The sequence below is a fragment of the Natrix helvetica genome (genome assembly GCF_964273705.1).
Source record: "Natrix helvetica genome assembly, chromosome: 2".
Classification (NCBI taxonomy): Eukaryota; Metazoa; Chordata; class Lepidosauria; order Squamata; family Natricidae; genus Natrix; species Natrix helvetica.
This window is the reverse complement of record NC_138552.1, coordinates 18961264-18978467: the sequence shown is the minus strand read 5'-3', so window position 1 is coordinate 18978467 and position 17204 is coordinate 18961264. Positions and strand designations below refer to the sequence as shown.

Here is a 17204-nt window from a genome sequence, read left to right as displayed (position 1 = left end):
GTCAGACCAGTCTGAAGATCTACTCTAAGGAGCACATCAATGGTTTGCAAATGCTATCCAAAATTTCCTAAATGATGCTCAGAAGGGATGAACTAAACGGACTGCTTGTCCAGATCCCTTCAATTTTGAAATTTCTAAATACCAATAACTTTCTTGAGGAAAATCATTTTCTTCTTCTGCCATGCTGCTGATGAAATCACCCTCCCTGTTTCTTTCAATTTGGAACAAGGAAAGCTTTTGCCTCAAGGCTAACTATATCCAGGGGTGGGTGTTAGGAATGTAAGCTAACAGTTGGGTTAGCAATATATAAACCAGGATGGTAGTACTGTTTCTTTAAGTACTGCTGTAATGTGATTGGCTGCTGTTACCTCAAGCAGCCATAAGAGGGAGCCAGAATGACTGTTAGTTCTCTGTTTGTTAGACGTTGATCGGTGGATGTATCGTGAGTTACCGTGTTTTTGCTACTGTTAGCCTAAACTGATTATTTGATACTGGACTGTGTTCGAAGGATCATTCCTTAACAGAGAATGTTGATAACTGAATGGCTGAACCGTGTATGACTTGGACTGTAAATTGAACTCTGAATACCTCTATATTTCCACATAGTAAACTACTATATTTTATACTATTCGGTGTCCCTGTATGCTGGTTTGTGCATGTTCTTCCATACCACTCTCATTACGCTTCTCTGCACACTCGCTCTCCTAACGGGGAGCTTACTTACTTAACAGTGGGCTTCAAAAATTGCAGCAACGGGTTCGCTGCCCCATTGCTGGGTGGTCATGGTGGTCATGGCCTAGTCAGCCTCCTGCACCATGGGGGTGGGGGGCATTTTTCATCTTCCTCAAGCTCCGGGGGCTTTCCTCAAGCTTCCAGGAGGATGAAAACTGCTTCCCCCAGCCTCCAGAGGTCTCCCGGAGGCCAGAAACAGGTCCGTTTCTGGACTTCTGGAACCTCCGGTAGGCCCGTTTTCCCCCATTCCTCTCTGAGCTTCTGCACGGGCCCTAGACTTATCTGGCATGATGAGCGGGCTGTGTGGAAACTCCTGGGAGGGGAGGGATGGGCGTGGCCAGCCAGGGGTTGGATTTGGTGGTTCGCTGAACTGGGCAGAATCCTAGTTAGAGGATCACTCGAACCCGTGCGAACTCCCAGCAGCCCACCCCTGACTATATACAATAAGGAGGGGGATAATTTTGGCAAGTATATGTTGCAGTGGCAATACCCGTTCTCTTTCTGTATCACAGTTCTGATGAATGTTGCAGCCTCACCTTGTTTGTTACTATCAGATTAAATAGGAAAGAGTCAGTGAGATGATGCATTTTAATGTCGTTTTGTTGCATTTAATGGCATTTTAATCGTACACATGACTTTTCAGAAGTTACGAGGTGAAGATCAGTTTTCCAGTCAATGTTCACTGCATTCATTTCCCAAAGGTGCTTTTTCAAGAGACAACTGGACTTTCTGTTTTTTCTTGGAAGACTTTTCACTTCTTATCCAAGAAGCTCTGACTGGATAGTGGTGAATGGAAGGACTTATATACTTTGCAGACAGCTGGTCATTTGCATTCTTTTAGAAAGTTGTTGATGCCACCTGGAGGTTTATCCGTGTCCTCAAGGTCACCTGAGTAGTGAAAATGGCTGTGGAGACTCCTTGGAACTGTTGAAAGGACTGTGTTGTTTATTGGAGATAGATGATGTCATATCCCTCCCCCTCTGTTGAGAGGAAGCTGTTCAATTTTGACATGGAAGACGTATTTGATCCCACTTTCAAACCAGCAGTTGTCTCTGTCCAAAATGTGGGCAAGGAATATGAATCCTTCCATTCCCCACCATCCAGTCAGAGCTGAAGAAGCCTCCTGGAGGAGAAGCAAAACGTCTTCAAAGAAAAACCAGAAAGTCCAGATGCCTCTTGAAAAAAGCAACCTTGGGACAACAATGACCTGCATGAGTGAGAATCTCCACAGACATTGTAGTCATTTATTCACATCATCAATTTTTCCCACCTGCAAATCACCTTAAAAAAAGAAAAATGCAAGAAAAGCCTCCTTATTTTTATTTTATGTATTTACTTGTATCCCGCCATTATTAGTTTTACAAAATTCAAAGCAGCAAACTTACCCAACACATCTTCCTCCTCCTATTTTCTTCACAACATCAACCTGTTGGGCTCAGGGGGGGGGGGGGGAGAGAGAGGGAGAGAGAAAAAGAAAGAGAGAGGGAGAGAGAGAGAGCCCCAAGTCATCCTGCTGTCCTTTATGGCTAAGGCATGACTTGAACTCATGACTCCTGCTTTTTAGCCCAGTGCCTTAGCCATTAGACCAAACTGGCTTTTTCACAATATATTTCCCCAATATCTGTAATTTGAATGCCTCTCAAATACATCAATTCTCCTAGTACTTATTATTTCAATGCAACAACTCTGCTACATTTTCCATACTTTACATAACTTTCCACGTATTTCCCTAATGTACGCATGGTTTCATATGCCTCTTTAGAAATAATTCCCATAAAATTTAGAGTTACTTTCTGTGTAGAAAGGAGGATGGCAACCTTTATTTATTGTTGTATACGCTCTTTGCTATGAACTTTCAAAGCTCAGAGGGGATTTCATTGTCTAAGAATGTAATCATGATTAAACTAACTAGCAGATATTTTTATGACGGCTCCTGCTGCTTTTGCAGAGTAAACATTGAACATCTGCTGCAAGAATTTACTGGGTTTTCTGCCACTGTAACAACAATGTACGCTGATCACATCCCACTGGGTGGCCATATTTGGAATGTCATTGTAGTTGCTGTATATAACGGGCTTGTTCTTTAAGCACAAACCACAAAGAAGCTATAATTATCCTGTGCTAATCATTTGGACACTAACTGATAGTATAGTCCAGTGACGGCTAACCTTTTTCTCCTTTTGTGTCTAAATCGTGCATGTGCGTGCGACTAAGCGGTGTGCATGGCCCAGTGGTGGGATATAACCAGTACGCCCTGGTACGGGCATACCGGTGCCTGCTGGGATCATCAGTTACCGTTCCAGTATGGTGTTCTGGAGGGCCCACCTGCCTGCCCGCGCTCCTTACCTGTATTTGAGCTGTTTGGGGCTTCTGCGCATGGGGCATACGGCACCTGTGCGACGTTCCACCGAGCAGCTGGAGCATCGCGGAGGCGTCGCGGGCGTTAAGTACACATGCGCTCGCTGCGCGGGTTCATGTGGTGGACACCTGGCCCCGTTGCACCGTACCGGTTGCAACAGGATCCAGAACCCACCACTGGCATGGCCACACCCATAATGCAATGAATGGCCTCTATGATATACTGACCAAAAAAGTTCAGAGGCATCCCTGCATAGAGTTCTAGAATCACACAAAAAAGTTTATTTTTTTATTTAAACAAACTCATGTAGCCACCGTCTCACAGAAGGTAATTCTGAGCAGCCTACAGTAGAATCAATTATTTGCACATATTATAAAACCAATTAAAACAAATGAATTATTAAATTCATTTAATAAATCCTGTTATTCTTCCCAGCTTCTGCCAACCTAGCAGTTCAAAAGCACATAAAAAATACAAGTAGAAAAATAGGGATCACCTTTGGTGGGAAGGTAACAGCGTTCCGTGCACCTTCGGCATTTAGTCATGCCGGCCACATGACCACAGAGACATCTTCGGACAATGCCGGCTCTTTGGGTTTGAAACGGAGATGAGCATCGCTCCCTAGAGTCAGTAACGACTAGCACATATGTACGAGGGAAACCTTTACCTTTATTCTTAACTTGATTTGAATTTCATAAGAACATTTTAAAAACAGGGCCATTATGTTCCATGCAGTATGACACCTATCTAAGTTCACTGAAGAATGTTGTCAGCAGAAGTCGAATCAAATATGGCATGTTTGTTTGTAGGTTTTTTGAAATGCAACTTTTCTCTTACGAGATTTTAAATCAGGTTTATCTAGATCTGGCACAAGCATCCTAGTATCCACTATGTGATCATAAAGAGATTTTAAAGCCACAAATCATTGCTGCCAACTAATAATTGCCCTGGTTTTTATAGCCCAGATCGACTCTCCTATGAAATTTACCTATGCAGTTGGGAGTAATAAGTTGCACAGGGTGACCGTTTTGGCTTTGAGTGAATTAGCCAAATTTTAAGATTTTGAACGTGAGGCTGGAGCAGCTCTGTTTTTTCACACAGAAGCTAATATACACGAGGCAAATAATTAGTAAAAGATTGGCTTCCAAACATGTACGGATTAAAAATGCTTAAAGTTTGGCATTATTATATGGAGCTGGATTAAGCAAACTGCTTAGAAAATGTCAAAGGTGTAGAATATTATAATTAATCATCTGTGCAGAAGCACCTTAAGTGTTCAAACCGTCTGTCATGTGAAAATGAAGCTTAAATTATGCACACACACACACACACACACACACACACACACACACACACACATGTATGTATGTATGTATTTGTGTTACAACCCCTGGTATGCCCAAATATGGGAGGGAGCTCACTACTCCCTCTTTCTGTCCTTCGGCTCATTACAGAATACCATCCAGGCAGAAAGCCATATTTTTATTTTAATGTTGCCTTTGCTATGTTTGTGTTGTATTTGTGCTGATAAATAAATAAAGGGAGACTAGTATAGATCTATTTCAAGCTATTTAGCTCTCATCAGCTAGCCATACCCTTATTGGGATTTGAACCTGGGCTGTATTACATATTAGGCAGATGTGTTAGCCACTAAGCCACAGGCTCTCCTCCTTATTTGGGCATACCAGGGGTTGTAACACAAATACATACCTATTTCCCTGGCTCAGCTGATAAGGAGGAGAGCCTGTGGCCTAGTGGCTAACACATCTGCCTAATATGTAATACAGCCCAGTTTGAACCGAAGAATGCTCATGTTATTCTATGCAAACTTGGATCTCTAATCTAGAGACTACCTTAACAATACTATTCTACACATCCTGCCAACTAGAAATTATATACAATGCACTATCATATACCCAAGGTTCCTAATTTTATAAATCACAATCTTACAATAATAGAGTAGATATGCTATATCTCCCCAATGTAATGATTTTTTTCTGCCGCAATAAAAATTACAGTTTGATGGCAACTTTTGGAGAAGTTGTTTCTCACAGTGTGTGCACTTTTGAATGTAGATTGTACAAATGTTGTGCAGAGTAGAGGAGGGTATTGATGGAGAGAGGGGAGACCAGTTACCAAAGCAACCAGGAGTGAAACATTGCTTAAGCCCAACAATGAAGGAGAAATACAAAAAAAGATCTTAGACAGAAACCTCCCTAATTCGTGTTCCTATAAGTAGGAAGGAAAGTAAAGCATGATTAGACTCCAAAGATTCTGTTACTGTAGTGTAGTTCTAGTCTTCCTGTGGAGCTGATTTTCTGGATTGGCCTATCTAGCATGGCTGATGTAAAATAATATGCAAAATAATATGTAAAATGCTAGTAGGAAGCCACTTCCAGTGGAAGTAATTGGGAGAGCAGATAGCATTTCTCCTAGCAAATTGAAGATTGCTATTAAGGAAATGATCTTGCTGAGCTGCCATGAGTTTACCTTTATTCCATAGTCCAATTTAAGGGAATAAAATGTGTTGAAAGCCAGCTACTTAAAATGGAGAAATCTGGGCTCAGAATATGAGTATTTCTGCCATCCCTTTGCTCTGCTTTTATCATAATGCTCAGATTTTGACTCTCAAATCTCACTTCACGTTCTTTGTTCTCTTTTGCCTTTCTCTGCAGGTGGTGGGCAGGGGAATGGCAGAAGTGTTCCACCACCTGTGGCCCCACAGGAGAAAAGAAGCGCACTGTCCTTTGTATCCAAACACTGGGATTTGATGAGCAGGCTCTGCCAGTGGAGGAATGCCAACATCTGCTAAAACCAAAGACTCGCCTTTCATGTAATAGGGATGTCTTGTGCCCTTCTGACTGGACTGTAAGCAACTGGACTGAGGTAAATTTGTAAATCATAAGAATTTGGGACAACTAAGAGTTGATGTTAACATTCAGCTTTGGTTTAGGCCAATCTTGGCAACTTTAAGACTTGTGGACTTCAACTCCCATAGTTCCTCAGGCAGCTTCTGGCTGAGGAATTCTGGGAATTGAAGTCCACAAGTCTTAAAGTTTGCCAGGGTTGGAGACCCCTGGTTTAGATTAAGCAAGATATATGTATTTAGATCTTTTTTTTCTTCTCGGGCTGTGAAAAGAGCTATTTTCCTATTGTGCCTTTGATATATATGCTTATTTTGCATTCTGTCCTAGTTCAGGAAAAATTGGGCATTGAATCCTGCCAGCTACTTGAAAAACTGGAAGCGCCGATTCTAAAACGAGTATTTCCCATGGCCTTTAAGTTAAACTAAGCAAGAAATAAATAATATTTTAGCAATCAGGATGATCACCCTAATTGCTTCCTCATCTTGAAAGTATAAGGATGTGCAACCTATACTTAGCACAATTAAACCAAAACGGAATTAAATCTCAACTCTCTAATAAGAAAACAAAAAAAAGGAAATTCCAGCCATGTCTATGATCTCCTCCCACAAATACTAAATGTGCCTCCAGCCATTTAAGTTTAGTCATTCTTGATTTAAAGAAGTTGGACTATTAAAAACAATTAGACCTTTAATCTTCCTTCTCCATCTGTCATGTGCTAATCCAGCACTAGACTAGACCCTGGTGAGATTTGAAGTCATGTTTCTAAAGTAGAGCTCCACAACTCCCAGGCTGTGGCCCACTACAGGGTCTTGGGCCCTTCGGAACCAGGCTGCAGAAGTGGTGGGCGAGCATGCACACATGTGTATCCCAGAGGTGGGTTTCTGCTGGTTTGCCCCATATTGGGTGAACTGGTAATGGCAGTGGCGGGAGGCTCCACCCACCTGCCCCGACGCTTATGCGCAGAAGCATTGCGTGAGCACAGAAGCGTTGTGCGAGCGCATGCATATGCACAAACAAACCGGTAGTAAAATAAATTGAAACCCACCACGGGTGCATCCCCACTTGTGCAAGCAGCAGGCAAGCTCACACAGACATGTTCCATTTGCACAAGCGATTATGCATGAGCCCTCTGTGTGAAACAGAGGTGGTATTCAGCAGGTTCTGACCAGTTCTGGAGAACCGGTATTGGAAATTTTGAGTAGTTCGGAAAACTGGTAAATGCCACCTCTGACTGGCCCCGCCCCCATCTATTCTCTACCTCCCGAGTCCCAGCTGATCGGGAGGGAATGGGGATTTTGCGGTAATTTTCCCCTGGAGTGGGGAGGGATTGGGGATTTTGCAGTATCCTTCCCCTGCCACACGCACCAAGCCATGCCACGGCCACCAAGCCACGTCCACAGAACTGGTAGTAAAAAAAATTGAATCCCACCACTGGTGTGAAACCATCTCCATTCCCTCCCCCATTCCCTCCCCCTTCTTGCAAAGCCAGAAAGGTTGGGGAACTCTGATCTATAGAACATCTAAATTGAGAATGGCTAGGCTAATGTTTCAGAGGAGAAAGGACTGATTAGTGTGGTATTCCTGAAGCCAAGCTGTGATGTATTTCTGGTGGTACTTGCTGTATTTGTTATTTCCATATCCAATGAAGTCATGGGCAAATTCAGATGTCATCAGTCTTCATTTCTTATAAAGTATAAGAAAAAGGAAGCATTTTGTCACAGATATTCAATTATATATTTCAAAACTCACCTGCTATAAAGCAGCCGTCTTCTGTGTGCTGCTCTCTAGGTGAGATGGATTTCAGTTTCCAGAATCTTTCAGGCAACATTGTGATTTCATCTCCTAGAATGTTCATTGTCCAAAATATAGGGAGCATATCAGATTGAAAAAGGCTGCACTAAAACAGGTGTGGGCAAACAACCAGCATCTGGAAATTTTTGGTTCTGGTTCTGGTTTTGGTTATGTTGTTTTAGAAGTCTCCTGTCAGAGCCAAGCACAAACTAGTGATTCATAGGCTAGGCTATAACTTATAAGTTATGGAATCCTTAGTGCTCTCTGAGCTTGATTTTTTGCAAAGTTTTGATTACCCAACTAGGTAACATCATCAGCACACCGGTGCACTATGATGGATTGAACACTATGCAACCCTGAGCTACATATATTCTCTTAACAGTTATGTAAGAGGTGAATTTTCAACCACATACTTAGTCCAAGGATTTCTTTTTATGTTCCAGAATCGAAAGCACAATCATTTCACAACAAAATTAACCCATGATTTCTTTCTAAGATTTCCATTTGAAGTGAGGACAGTTGTTAAAAAAAATTGCAGGCAGTCCCTGGGTTAAGAACAAATCCAGTTCCCTAACTCTGTCTTTAACTTAACTTTGTATGTAAGTTGAAGCTCATGCGGTGCATATTCACGGACTTCCTATTGTTAAAAACGGTGCGTACTGTTCACTCTTCCTCAAACCGCTGAACCATTGGAGTTGCACAATGTTTTAATAAACCGCTGAAAACAGGTTGTATATTAAGAATTCATGACTTCAGTGGTTCATAAAACTATTGTACAGCTTCACTGGTTCATCAACTCAAGGAAGGACAATGCTATCTACTATTTTTAGTAATAGGCAGTTCATTTGTATGTATGAATTAGCTGTAAATTGAATGTTCTTAAGCTGGGGATTGCCTGTGCTAATAAAAAAATACCCTAAGAATGGAAATCTCATTAATTAAGGATGAAGGCAGAAAAAGAGGGAAGATTGGCAGATTGTGTCTTTGGTAGGTGTGTTTCTGATGCCTCCTGCTTTAAAAATTAATTTCTATGCAGTTCTTTAATTAAAAAATGCTTAAAGGTTTGCTGCCTCCTATTATTAAGAAATCCTCTTCTAATTTTGCTATTATTAATAGGAGACAGAAGAATAGCTTTTAACCCACACGGCTTCAAGCTGCTTCTTCTTTCCTTGTAAAAAGAAATTAAATGAAGCGTAACATCGGCTATGATTTCACCAATATTCTTCTGCTGATTGATTTTATACAACCCATCAAGTCTCTTCTGATTTCTGGGCAAATGAAAACTTGAGATCTGGAACAAGTGAATTAAATGTTATTTTCAGCTAATGGCATTGATGAAATATAACATCTAAATTAAGGCTCTTGTGCATCAGTAGAGCATACCCCTTTGGAAAGCACCTCCAGATGTGGCTCCATTGTTTAATGCCTGCTTAAAATAGAGTGTAACTAGGCTGATGATCTGAGTACCATGTGCAGCAATGCCTAATAGACTTCCAAACACATAATAGAAGCTGACATATCAGAAGGATATTACTATATCCGTGATGGCGAACCTATGGCACGCGTGCCACAGGTGGCACGCGGAGCCATTTGTCAGGGCACGTGAGGTGCTGCCCTGTCAGCTGGCCAGTGTGCATGCGCGCGCTGGCCAGCTGAGTTCACTGTTTTTAAAAGCCATTTTTTCGCCCTCCCCAGGCTCCAGAGGCTTTATAGGAGCCTGGGGAGGGTGAAAAGAGCCTGATCCGAAGGCTTCAGGGACCGTCCGGAGGCTTCCCTGACACCTTCGGAGCTCTCAAAACGACCCTCCGAGCAAACCGGAAGTAACTTCCGGTTTGCTTGGAGGGTCATTTTAAGCGTTCCAAAGGCTTCAGGGAAGCCTCCGGACGGTCCCTGAAGCCTCTGGAGGGCCTCCGGGGGGCGGGGGAGGCTCTTTTCGCCCTCCCCAGGCTCCTATAAAGCCTCTGGAACCTGGGGAGGGTGAAGAAAGCATGAAAAAATGGGGGGGGTCGCGCCTGTTGTTCACGCATGCGCACTGGGGGGGGTCGTGCATTGCATTATGGGTGCGGCACGCCCGCACACGACCCCCCTGCACTCCCCCCCACTTGTGGCACGCGAGCCAAAAAAGGTTCACCATCGCTGTACTATATGTACTTTCTTCTCAGCACACCGTAGTTAAGCACTATTTCAAAGTATCCTGGGCAAAGCCAGATGCCAATTAAATTAGGGATTTCAGGAATGTTCAAATGGCTTCCTTAGCTACTTAAGTAGTTTAGGTACTAATACCACTAGGTACTAATACCACTGTATAAAGCCTTAGTAAGACCAAACCTAGCGTACTGCATCCAGTTTTGGTCACCACACTATAAAAAAGATATTGAGACTCTAGAAAAAGTGCAGAGAAGAGCAACCAAGATGGTTAGGAGACTGAGGGCTAAAACCTATGAACTTTTAGAACCTGGGCATGGCTAGCGTAGTGAAGAGAAGGAGCAGGGGAGACATGATAGCAGTGTTCGAGTATTTGAGGGGCTGCCACAGAGAGGAAGGAGTCAAGCTATTCTCCAAAGCACCTGAAAGCCAGACAAGGAATAATGGCTGGAAACTGAACAAGGAGAGATTCAACCTAGAAATAAGGAGAAATTTTCTAACAGTGAGAACAATCAACCAATGGAATAGCTTCCTTTTGGAAGTTGTAGGAGCTTCATCACTGGAGTCTTTCAGGAAGAGATTGGAGTGCCATTTATGGGAAATGGTGTAGGCAGGGTCTCCTGCTTGGGCGGAGGGTTGGACTAGATGACCTACAAGGTTCCTTCCAACTTTGTTAATGTAATCTAATCCAGAGCTAGGTTCACACATTGCATTTAAAAAGAAAGTTGGGTATTTTATTTAGCTGACTGGAGATGGAAGGGATGAGATATCTAACTGTGGTTTATTTTGCAGTGCACAGTTACCTGTGGTGGAGGAGTACGCACTCGTTATGTCACTTGTACAAAAAACAATGGGGAACCATGTGATGTTTCGAAGAAACCCCATGCGAAAGCGCTGTGTGGGTTACAGCAATGCCTATCCACTCGACGATTGCTGATGACTCGTTTCAAGCTCCATAATGGAAAGATTATTAGAAGAATAGGGGCTATTCCCAGAAGAGGCCCTTCAAAAAAATTGCCCACCCCAGAACCATTACCAAAAATCCATTCAACAACAATGCCCAGGCTCAGAAACATTACTTGGACACCCACTTCCGTAAGCCTTGTAAATTCTTCTCCAAATGAAGACTTGGAGGCAAAAAAGTTGCAAAATAGTTCCATTCACTCAAGCCTACCCAGCAACTACTCCTGTGTGACTAGTGCCAACAGGGCATTGCAAAACATCACTCACGGACCTCTGGTAACCGCTTGGAATATATCTTCAGAAGGTAGCTCCATAAACAAGGATTCCTTTACCATTGACCCCATGTACAATCCAAAGACTAATTATTTAATGGAAACAAATGACACAACGCCCAACAGTACTGAGAGAGAACTAAAAGATTACATCCAGACTGAAAGACCAACAGAGAGGCTTCTCACATTCACCACCGGCAAGATCTCAGGAACCTCATCTACAGATGATCGGCCAGATAATCTCAACCAATTTTCTGCTACTCCCACAAGAGGAATTGAGGTTTCGTTGGCAACGACAGATCTCAAAGGCCTTCATGTACAAATAAATCCACCTGTGACCTCAGATCCCATTACAGAACAACCAACACTAGAGAATACATTAGAAGAAAAATCTTCATATACAACCCCATCCCAGCCCTCTTTCGGTGAAACATCCCCTCGGGCTACAGAAAGTACATTTGTGCGACACACCACTATGCCAAAGAACAGGGCGGATATTTTCAAAACAAGGTTACTACATGACTCTGATTCAGAAAAGCCCCAAAACCTGCATATTAATGCCTATTGGTTGGTGGGAAACTGGACTGAGGTACGTATTGACATTGTCTTATGTTGCTTACAACTGTCGATGCAATATGGAAAAAGCAAAGAAAACTAATGTCTGGTTTTTGCTTGTTTGATTATGCAAAAGTTTATTTACTTACCAAGTTTAGAGACCTCCCATCTCGCGCACAGAGCAAGTCTGTGTGCAGTGTTTTGCATTTAAATGCTGGAAGCTACTTATTAGGTAACAAATTATAACTCTGGGAAATTCTGGGGTGCTGTCACAAAGAAATTCATAATGCTTGAGAATGTTGGTTGTCCAAAATACTGAGCAAAGTGAAATTGATTATTTCATATTTTGCACTTCACTGCAAATGTGTCAAATTAATTAATAAAGCAGCATGGAAAATTTCAGGGCCATTAAATAGTGTTGCACAGCTGTTGCTTATCTCTTTGAGGTTTTAGAGAAACAGATTTAGACTTAGATTTAGAATAACTTTATTGCCACTTTAAATGTACACTAATTGGCATACATTAAAATGAAATTCCATTGCATACAGCTCTCAAAGGATCACTACCTCCAATATACACTACATGAACATGAAAATATATATAAGTAAACAAACAAATATTATGCATATACCCAAATATATGATATGACACAGAGAAACAACATAGTCTAGTTCAGGTGTACATGGCGAGAAAAAGTAATATTGCAAGTTTACCAGACAGCTTGCATAAGGAACAAAGCTGTTACAGAATCTGATAGTCCTGCTAGAAATACTTTGAAACCTCCTCCCAGAGGGCAGCAACAGAAACAGACCGTAAAGCATCTAACAATGCTTCAAGCTTCCTATAATCTTCTCGGTTGTCCTCACCACTCTCTGTATGGACTTTCTATCTGAGGCACTGCTACCACTAAATGAAAGTGAGGCAGTTTGTTAAAATGCTGTCAATCATGCCTCTGTAAAAAGTAGCCAGGACAGAAGGAGAAAGATGTGTTCTCCTCATCCGATGCAGGAAATGCAGACACTACTTTGCATGCTTCACTAAGGATGGCGTGTGGAGAGACCAGTTCAGATTGCTAGTTATCTGCATCCCCAGATATTTAATACTGTTGACCACCTCTATAGCTGCATCCTTGATCCTGAGTGGAGTATGACTATGCTGGCAGAACAGAAGCAACCTCCCAAACATATTTATTAAGGCAAGGTACCAAAACTACCACACTGCCTTAGATTTCAACTTAGATTTCAACTGGCATGTTTCAACTTAATTTCAAATCAAATGAATATTGCCTTCCAAGTTTTCTTCAAGCTAGAAAGAAATCTGGGGGAATTTTCATTGAGTAGCATATTTAGCCTAGCTTTAATGGAAGCAAAACAGTGGTGGGTTATGACCGGTATACCAGTGCCTGCTGGGAGCACCAGGTACCATTCCGGTACGGTACGGAGGGCCCACCTGCCCACCCATGCTCCTTACCAGTATTTGAGGTTTTCGAGGTTCCGCGCATGGGCACAGAGCGTACGGCACCTGCACGATGCTCCGCCGAGCAGCTGGATCGTCATGGAGGCATCGCGGAGCGTCACAGGTGATAAGTACACATGCGCTGCGGGCATTCATGTGGACGCCTGGCCCGGTTGCACCATACCGGTTGCCACGGGATCCGGAACCCACCACTGAAGCAAAAGCATTCTTGAAAAAAATAGTTGGAGGATAGACAGTCTTGCATTACATTTGGCAAGATGAACATTTTCATTTTGTATTAATTCAAATGAAGTTTGTCCTTTTGCAGCACCTGTCACTCAATAACTACTTCTTAATTTACCTCAACAGTACTTGGAATGAGAATTGCCAGACATATAAACTGATTTCCTCTGAGGCAAGGACACGTGAGACCACATTGCTAATATGGACAAGGCAAAGAAAACAAATCTCCATTTTTGCTTTCTTGATTATGCAAAGGCTTTTGTATTTGTAGGCATCCAGTTTGTGGATAGCGCTTAAGAATCATAGGTATCCTGAGCCCGTCTCATCTGTCTGTTGGATATATATGATCATTGGGAAGCAACAGTTTGAATAGAACATGGAGCAATTCAATGTTTCAGAACTGAAAAAGAGTACACTAAGATTATGTATGGAGATTCTCAGTCATCCAGGTCATGGTTGTCCCAAAGGTGCTTTTTTCAAGAGGCAACTGAACTTTCTGGTGTTTTTTTTTGAAGACGTTTCGCTTCTCATCCAAGAGGCTTCTTCAAAAAAGAAGTTGGATGAGAAGTCAAATGTCTTCAAAGACATTTCCAAGAAACTTCTTCAGAGCTGAAGAAATCACGACACAACTTTAGACCCAAAGGTGCTTTTTCAAGAGGCAACTGGACTTTATGGAGTTTTTTTTGAAAATGTTTTGTTTCTTATCCCAGAAGCTTCTTCAGCTTTCTTTGTCTTCAAAGAAAAAACAGAAAGTCCAATTGCGTCTTGAAAAAGCACCTTTGAGTCTAAGGTTGGGTAGTGACCCCCTACTTATTTAATTAAGAAGAGGGGTCCTACCTATTCTTCAAAGCACCTGAAGGCAGAACAATGAATAGAAACTAATCAAGCAGAGAACCAATCTAGAACCAAGAAGAAATTTCTTTACAGTTAGAGCAATTAATCAGTGGAAGGACTTGCCTTCAGAAGTTGTGGTGTTCCATCACTGGAAGTTTTTAAGAAAAGATTGGACAACATTTGTCTGAAATAATATAGGACTTCTTGCTTAAGCAGGGGGGTAGACTAGAAGATATTTTCTTGAAGACCTCCAATGATGGAGCACCCACAACTTCAGGAGGCAAGCTGTTCTATTGATTTTTAATGTCAGGAAATTACTGTCAGGAAAAATTAGTAAGTAATTTCCTTCTCCTGTACCCTTAAGAAATGGCAGTATTATTTCTCTCCAATTTTCCAGTGTTCTACCACATGTGGTGTTGGGGCCTTTTGGAGACCAATAGAATGCAACACCAAGAATGAGTCTGACTGCCAGCACATCAAAAAACCCGATCCAGCCAGAAGATGCTACCTTCGTCCATGTGCTCAGTGGAGAATAGGAAATTGGAGCAAGGTAATGAAAGCTGGCCCACTGTGATTTTTCACATATTATTTATTGTGGACTTCTGCTTTTGAGAAGCCAAAAGAGTTTGTTTTCTGACCCTGAGTAAAAACATTTACTCTTTTCCATAAGAAAGTAATGGGGGAAATGCACTTTATTCTCAACATATCTCTGAAATGCATAAATAAAAATTTCACGAACATTTAAATTTTCCAAACGTTGAAAATCAAAATAATCAAAATAGTTATACATTTTCAAAGCTAGTTTTGAGGCCAATCTCTTCCTGTAACGTGTTCCCTATTCCTCTTAGCTATTATTATTTTTCTTACCAACTGAAATACCTCAAAATTAAACATTTTATTAGTGACATTTCAATTGCTTGATACGTATTGTTACTCCAGGCTCTTGTCAAAAGTAGATCCTGGGATTAATGACATTTGTGAACATATTCTTTTTAGAATTTCCACAGAAGTTACAATGTTCAACTTGAACCAATTATACTGTTAGGGTTCTAAATACCATGCAGAAATAAATCATTGTCCAAGGCAAAACATCCTTAAAGGGCCAATTTATTCTACAGGCAAGTTAGCACCTCTATGGAAAAATTCCAACTCTGAATTACATCCTGAAATTCCACCCAGTTGAAAGCTCATGATCTATCCCCACACCCACAAATCCATCACATGTTCCAATCATCATCTTCCACGCTGGCATCTACACCCCTCTGGTTCCGGTCAGGTGTCGAGGTGCGGAGACAAAAGACGACCTTGAGCTTCTAAGAAAATCCATAACAATACATTCCACAATCCTACTCCTTTCTATTCCCCCCTCCCAACTACTACACTATTGAAACAGCATAGAAAATTATAAGAAAGTGTGGCAGGCCAAAGATCCTAAAAAGAACATAACTACAGGCTTGACAGATACATGGGTTGGACGATGCTTCTGTTCTTTAAGGGTTGAACTGATTTGCTTTTCAGTAGCAAATCTTACTGGATTCAGTGGAATCCAGTGTACTTTGCTTTAAGCACTTCCATTGCAAACACAGAACTTATAATTCTCACCTTTTACTTTTTACTTTACTTTTTACTTTTATTTGTGCTTATAAACCGCCCCCTCTCCCAAAAGGGACTCAGGGCGGTGTACAGTCCATACATCATATAAATAATTAAATAGTTGAACAGTTAAAATTATTAAATAAGTAGATAGATATGGAGGAGGTTAAAAGAAGGTTAAAAAGAACTGTACAGCTAAGTAAAGTATATAAATATAGTATTAAAAACCCTAAAAATATCCCATAAATTAAATTTAAAAGCAATTCCCCTAAAATACCAGTTTAAAAATATGTCTGCCAGGAGGTAACAATTATGATTATGCCAGGCCAGCTAATCGGAACAGGTGAGTCTTCAATTTTTGTCGGAAGGAGCGGAAGTCGGTGGTGGTTCTAATGTCGGGGGGGAGGTCATTCCAGAGGGTTGGGACAATCACAGAGAAGGCCCTACTCCTTGGCGCCGCCCGTTGGCATTGCCTAGTGGACGGCACCAGGAGAAGTCCCTCCCTGTGAGAGCGAATTGGCCACAGGGATGTGTGTGGGAGGATGCGATCCCGACAGTCAGTTTTCCTCACTGACAGACTTCAGTGCAGTCTTAAATGGCACCAGAGAGCTGAGTGGCTCAAGATTTAAATTGTCAGGCTTTTTCCATCAATTGCTTCTCTTTCAGAAATCTAGCTTCTTGGAAAACCTCCATAAGCCAGATATCTTGTATAATAATAAACCATTATTGTGGCAGTGCTTTCAGATCTGAGCTGCGGAAATCCGGTTGATCAATCAGATGATTCCAAAGAGCTTATGTTCTGTTTCCCTTTGCTGCCATCTATCGGTTGGCTAGATTTTTGTAACCCAGAGTTGGTGGCCCTAATTGTGGTCTATCCTAACCATACTTTGTTGGCCAATTTGATCATTTCATAAGGCAGACTGAAATCCTTCCTTCAAATTTTGAAATCTGCCAGATTTTTGCTCTCTTACCTACGTCCGTGATGGTGAACCTATGGCACACAGAGCCTTTTCTGAGGGCATGGGAGGCATTGCCCTGTCAGCTCCAGTGCGCATGTGCACACTGGCCAGCTGATTTTCAGCCTTGATTTTTGGCCATTTTTCACCCTCTGGAGGCTTTCCTGAAGCCTCCGGAGGGCAAAAAACAGCCCAATGCGCCTCCCTGAAGTCCAGAGGCTTCAGTGAGGCCTGCACACATATGTGTGGGGCATTGCATTATGGGTGTGGGCGCGCGCATGTGCGATTCCCCTGCTTTTGGCACGCCTCGACAAAAAGGTTAGCTATCACTGACCTAGGTTGTTATTACAGCGTTGTAGCCCCTGCTTTGATGCCTTGGTCCATCTGACGTTTTGATGCCCTGAGGTATCAGGGCAAACAGACCCCTTGCCAGTCCAAA

General features: G+C 42.1%; 1 protein-coding gene across 1 annotated transcript in view; it reads left to right on the top strand.

Annotated features, from left to right (window-relative positions):
• Positions 1 to 17204, top strand: part of ADAMTS12 (ADAM metallopeptidase with thrombospondin type 1 motif 12) — a 207559-nt gene that overhangs the window by 180837 nt on the left and 9518 nt on the right. Inside the window, exons 18-20 of the mRNA XM_081942601.1 lie at positions 5767 to 5977; positions 10687 to 11718; positions 14614 to 14766. Of these exons, the coding sequence (XP_081798727.1) occupies positions 5767 to 5977; positions 10687 to 11718; positions 14614 to 14766 (1396 nt within the window). The remainder of the gene's footprint in view (positions 1 to 5766; positions 5978 to 10686; positions 11719 to 14613; positions 14767 to 17204) is intronic.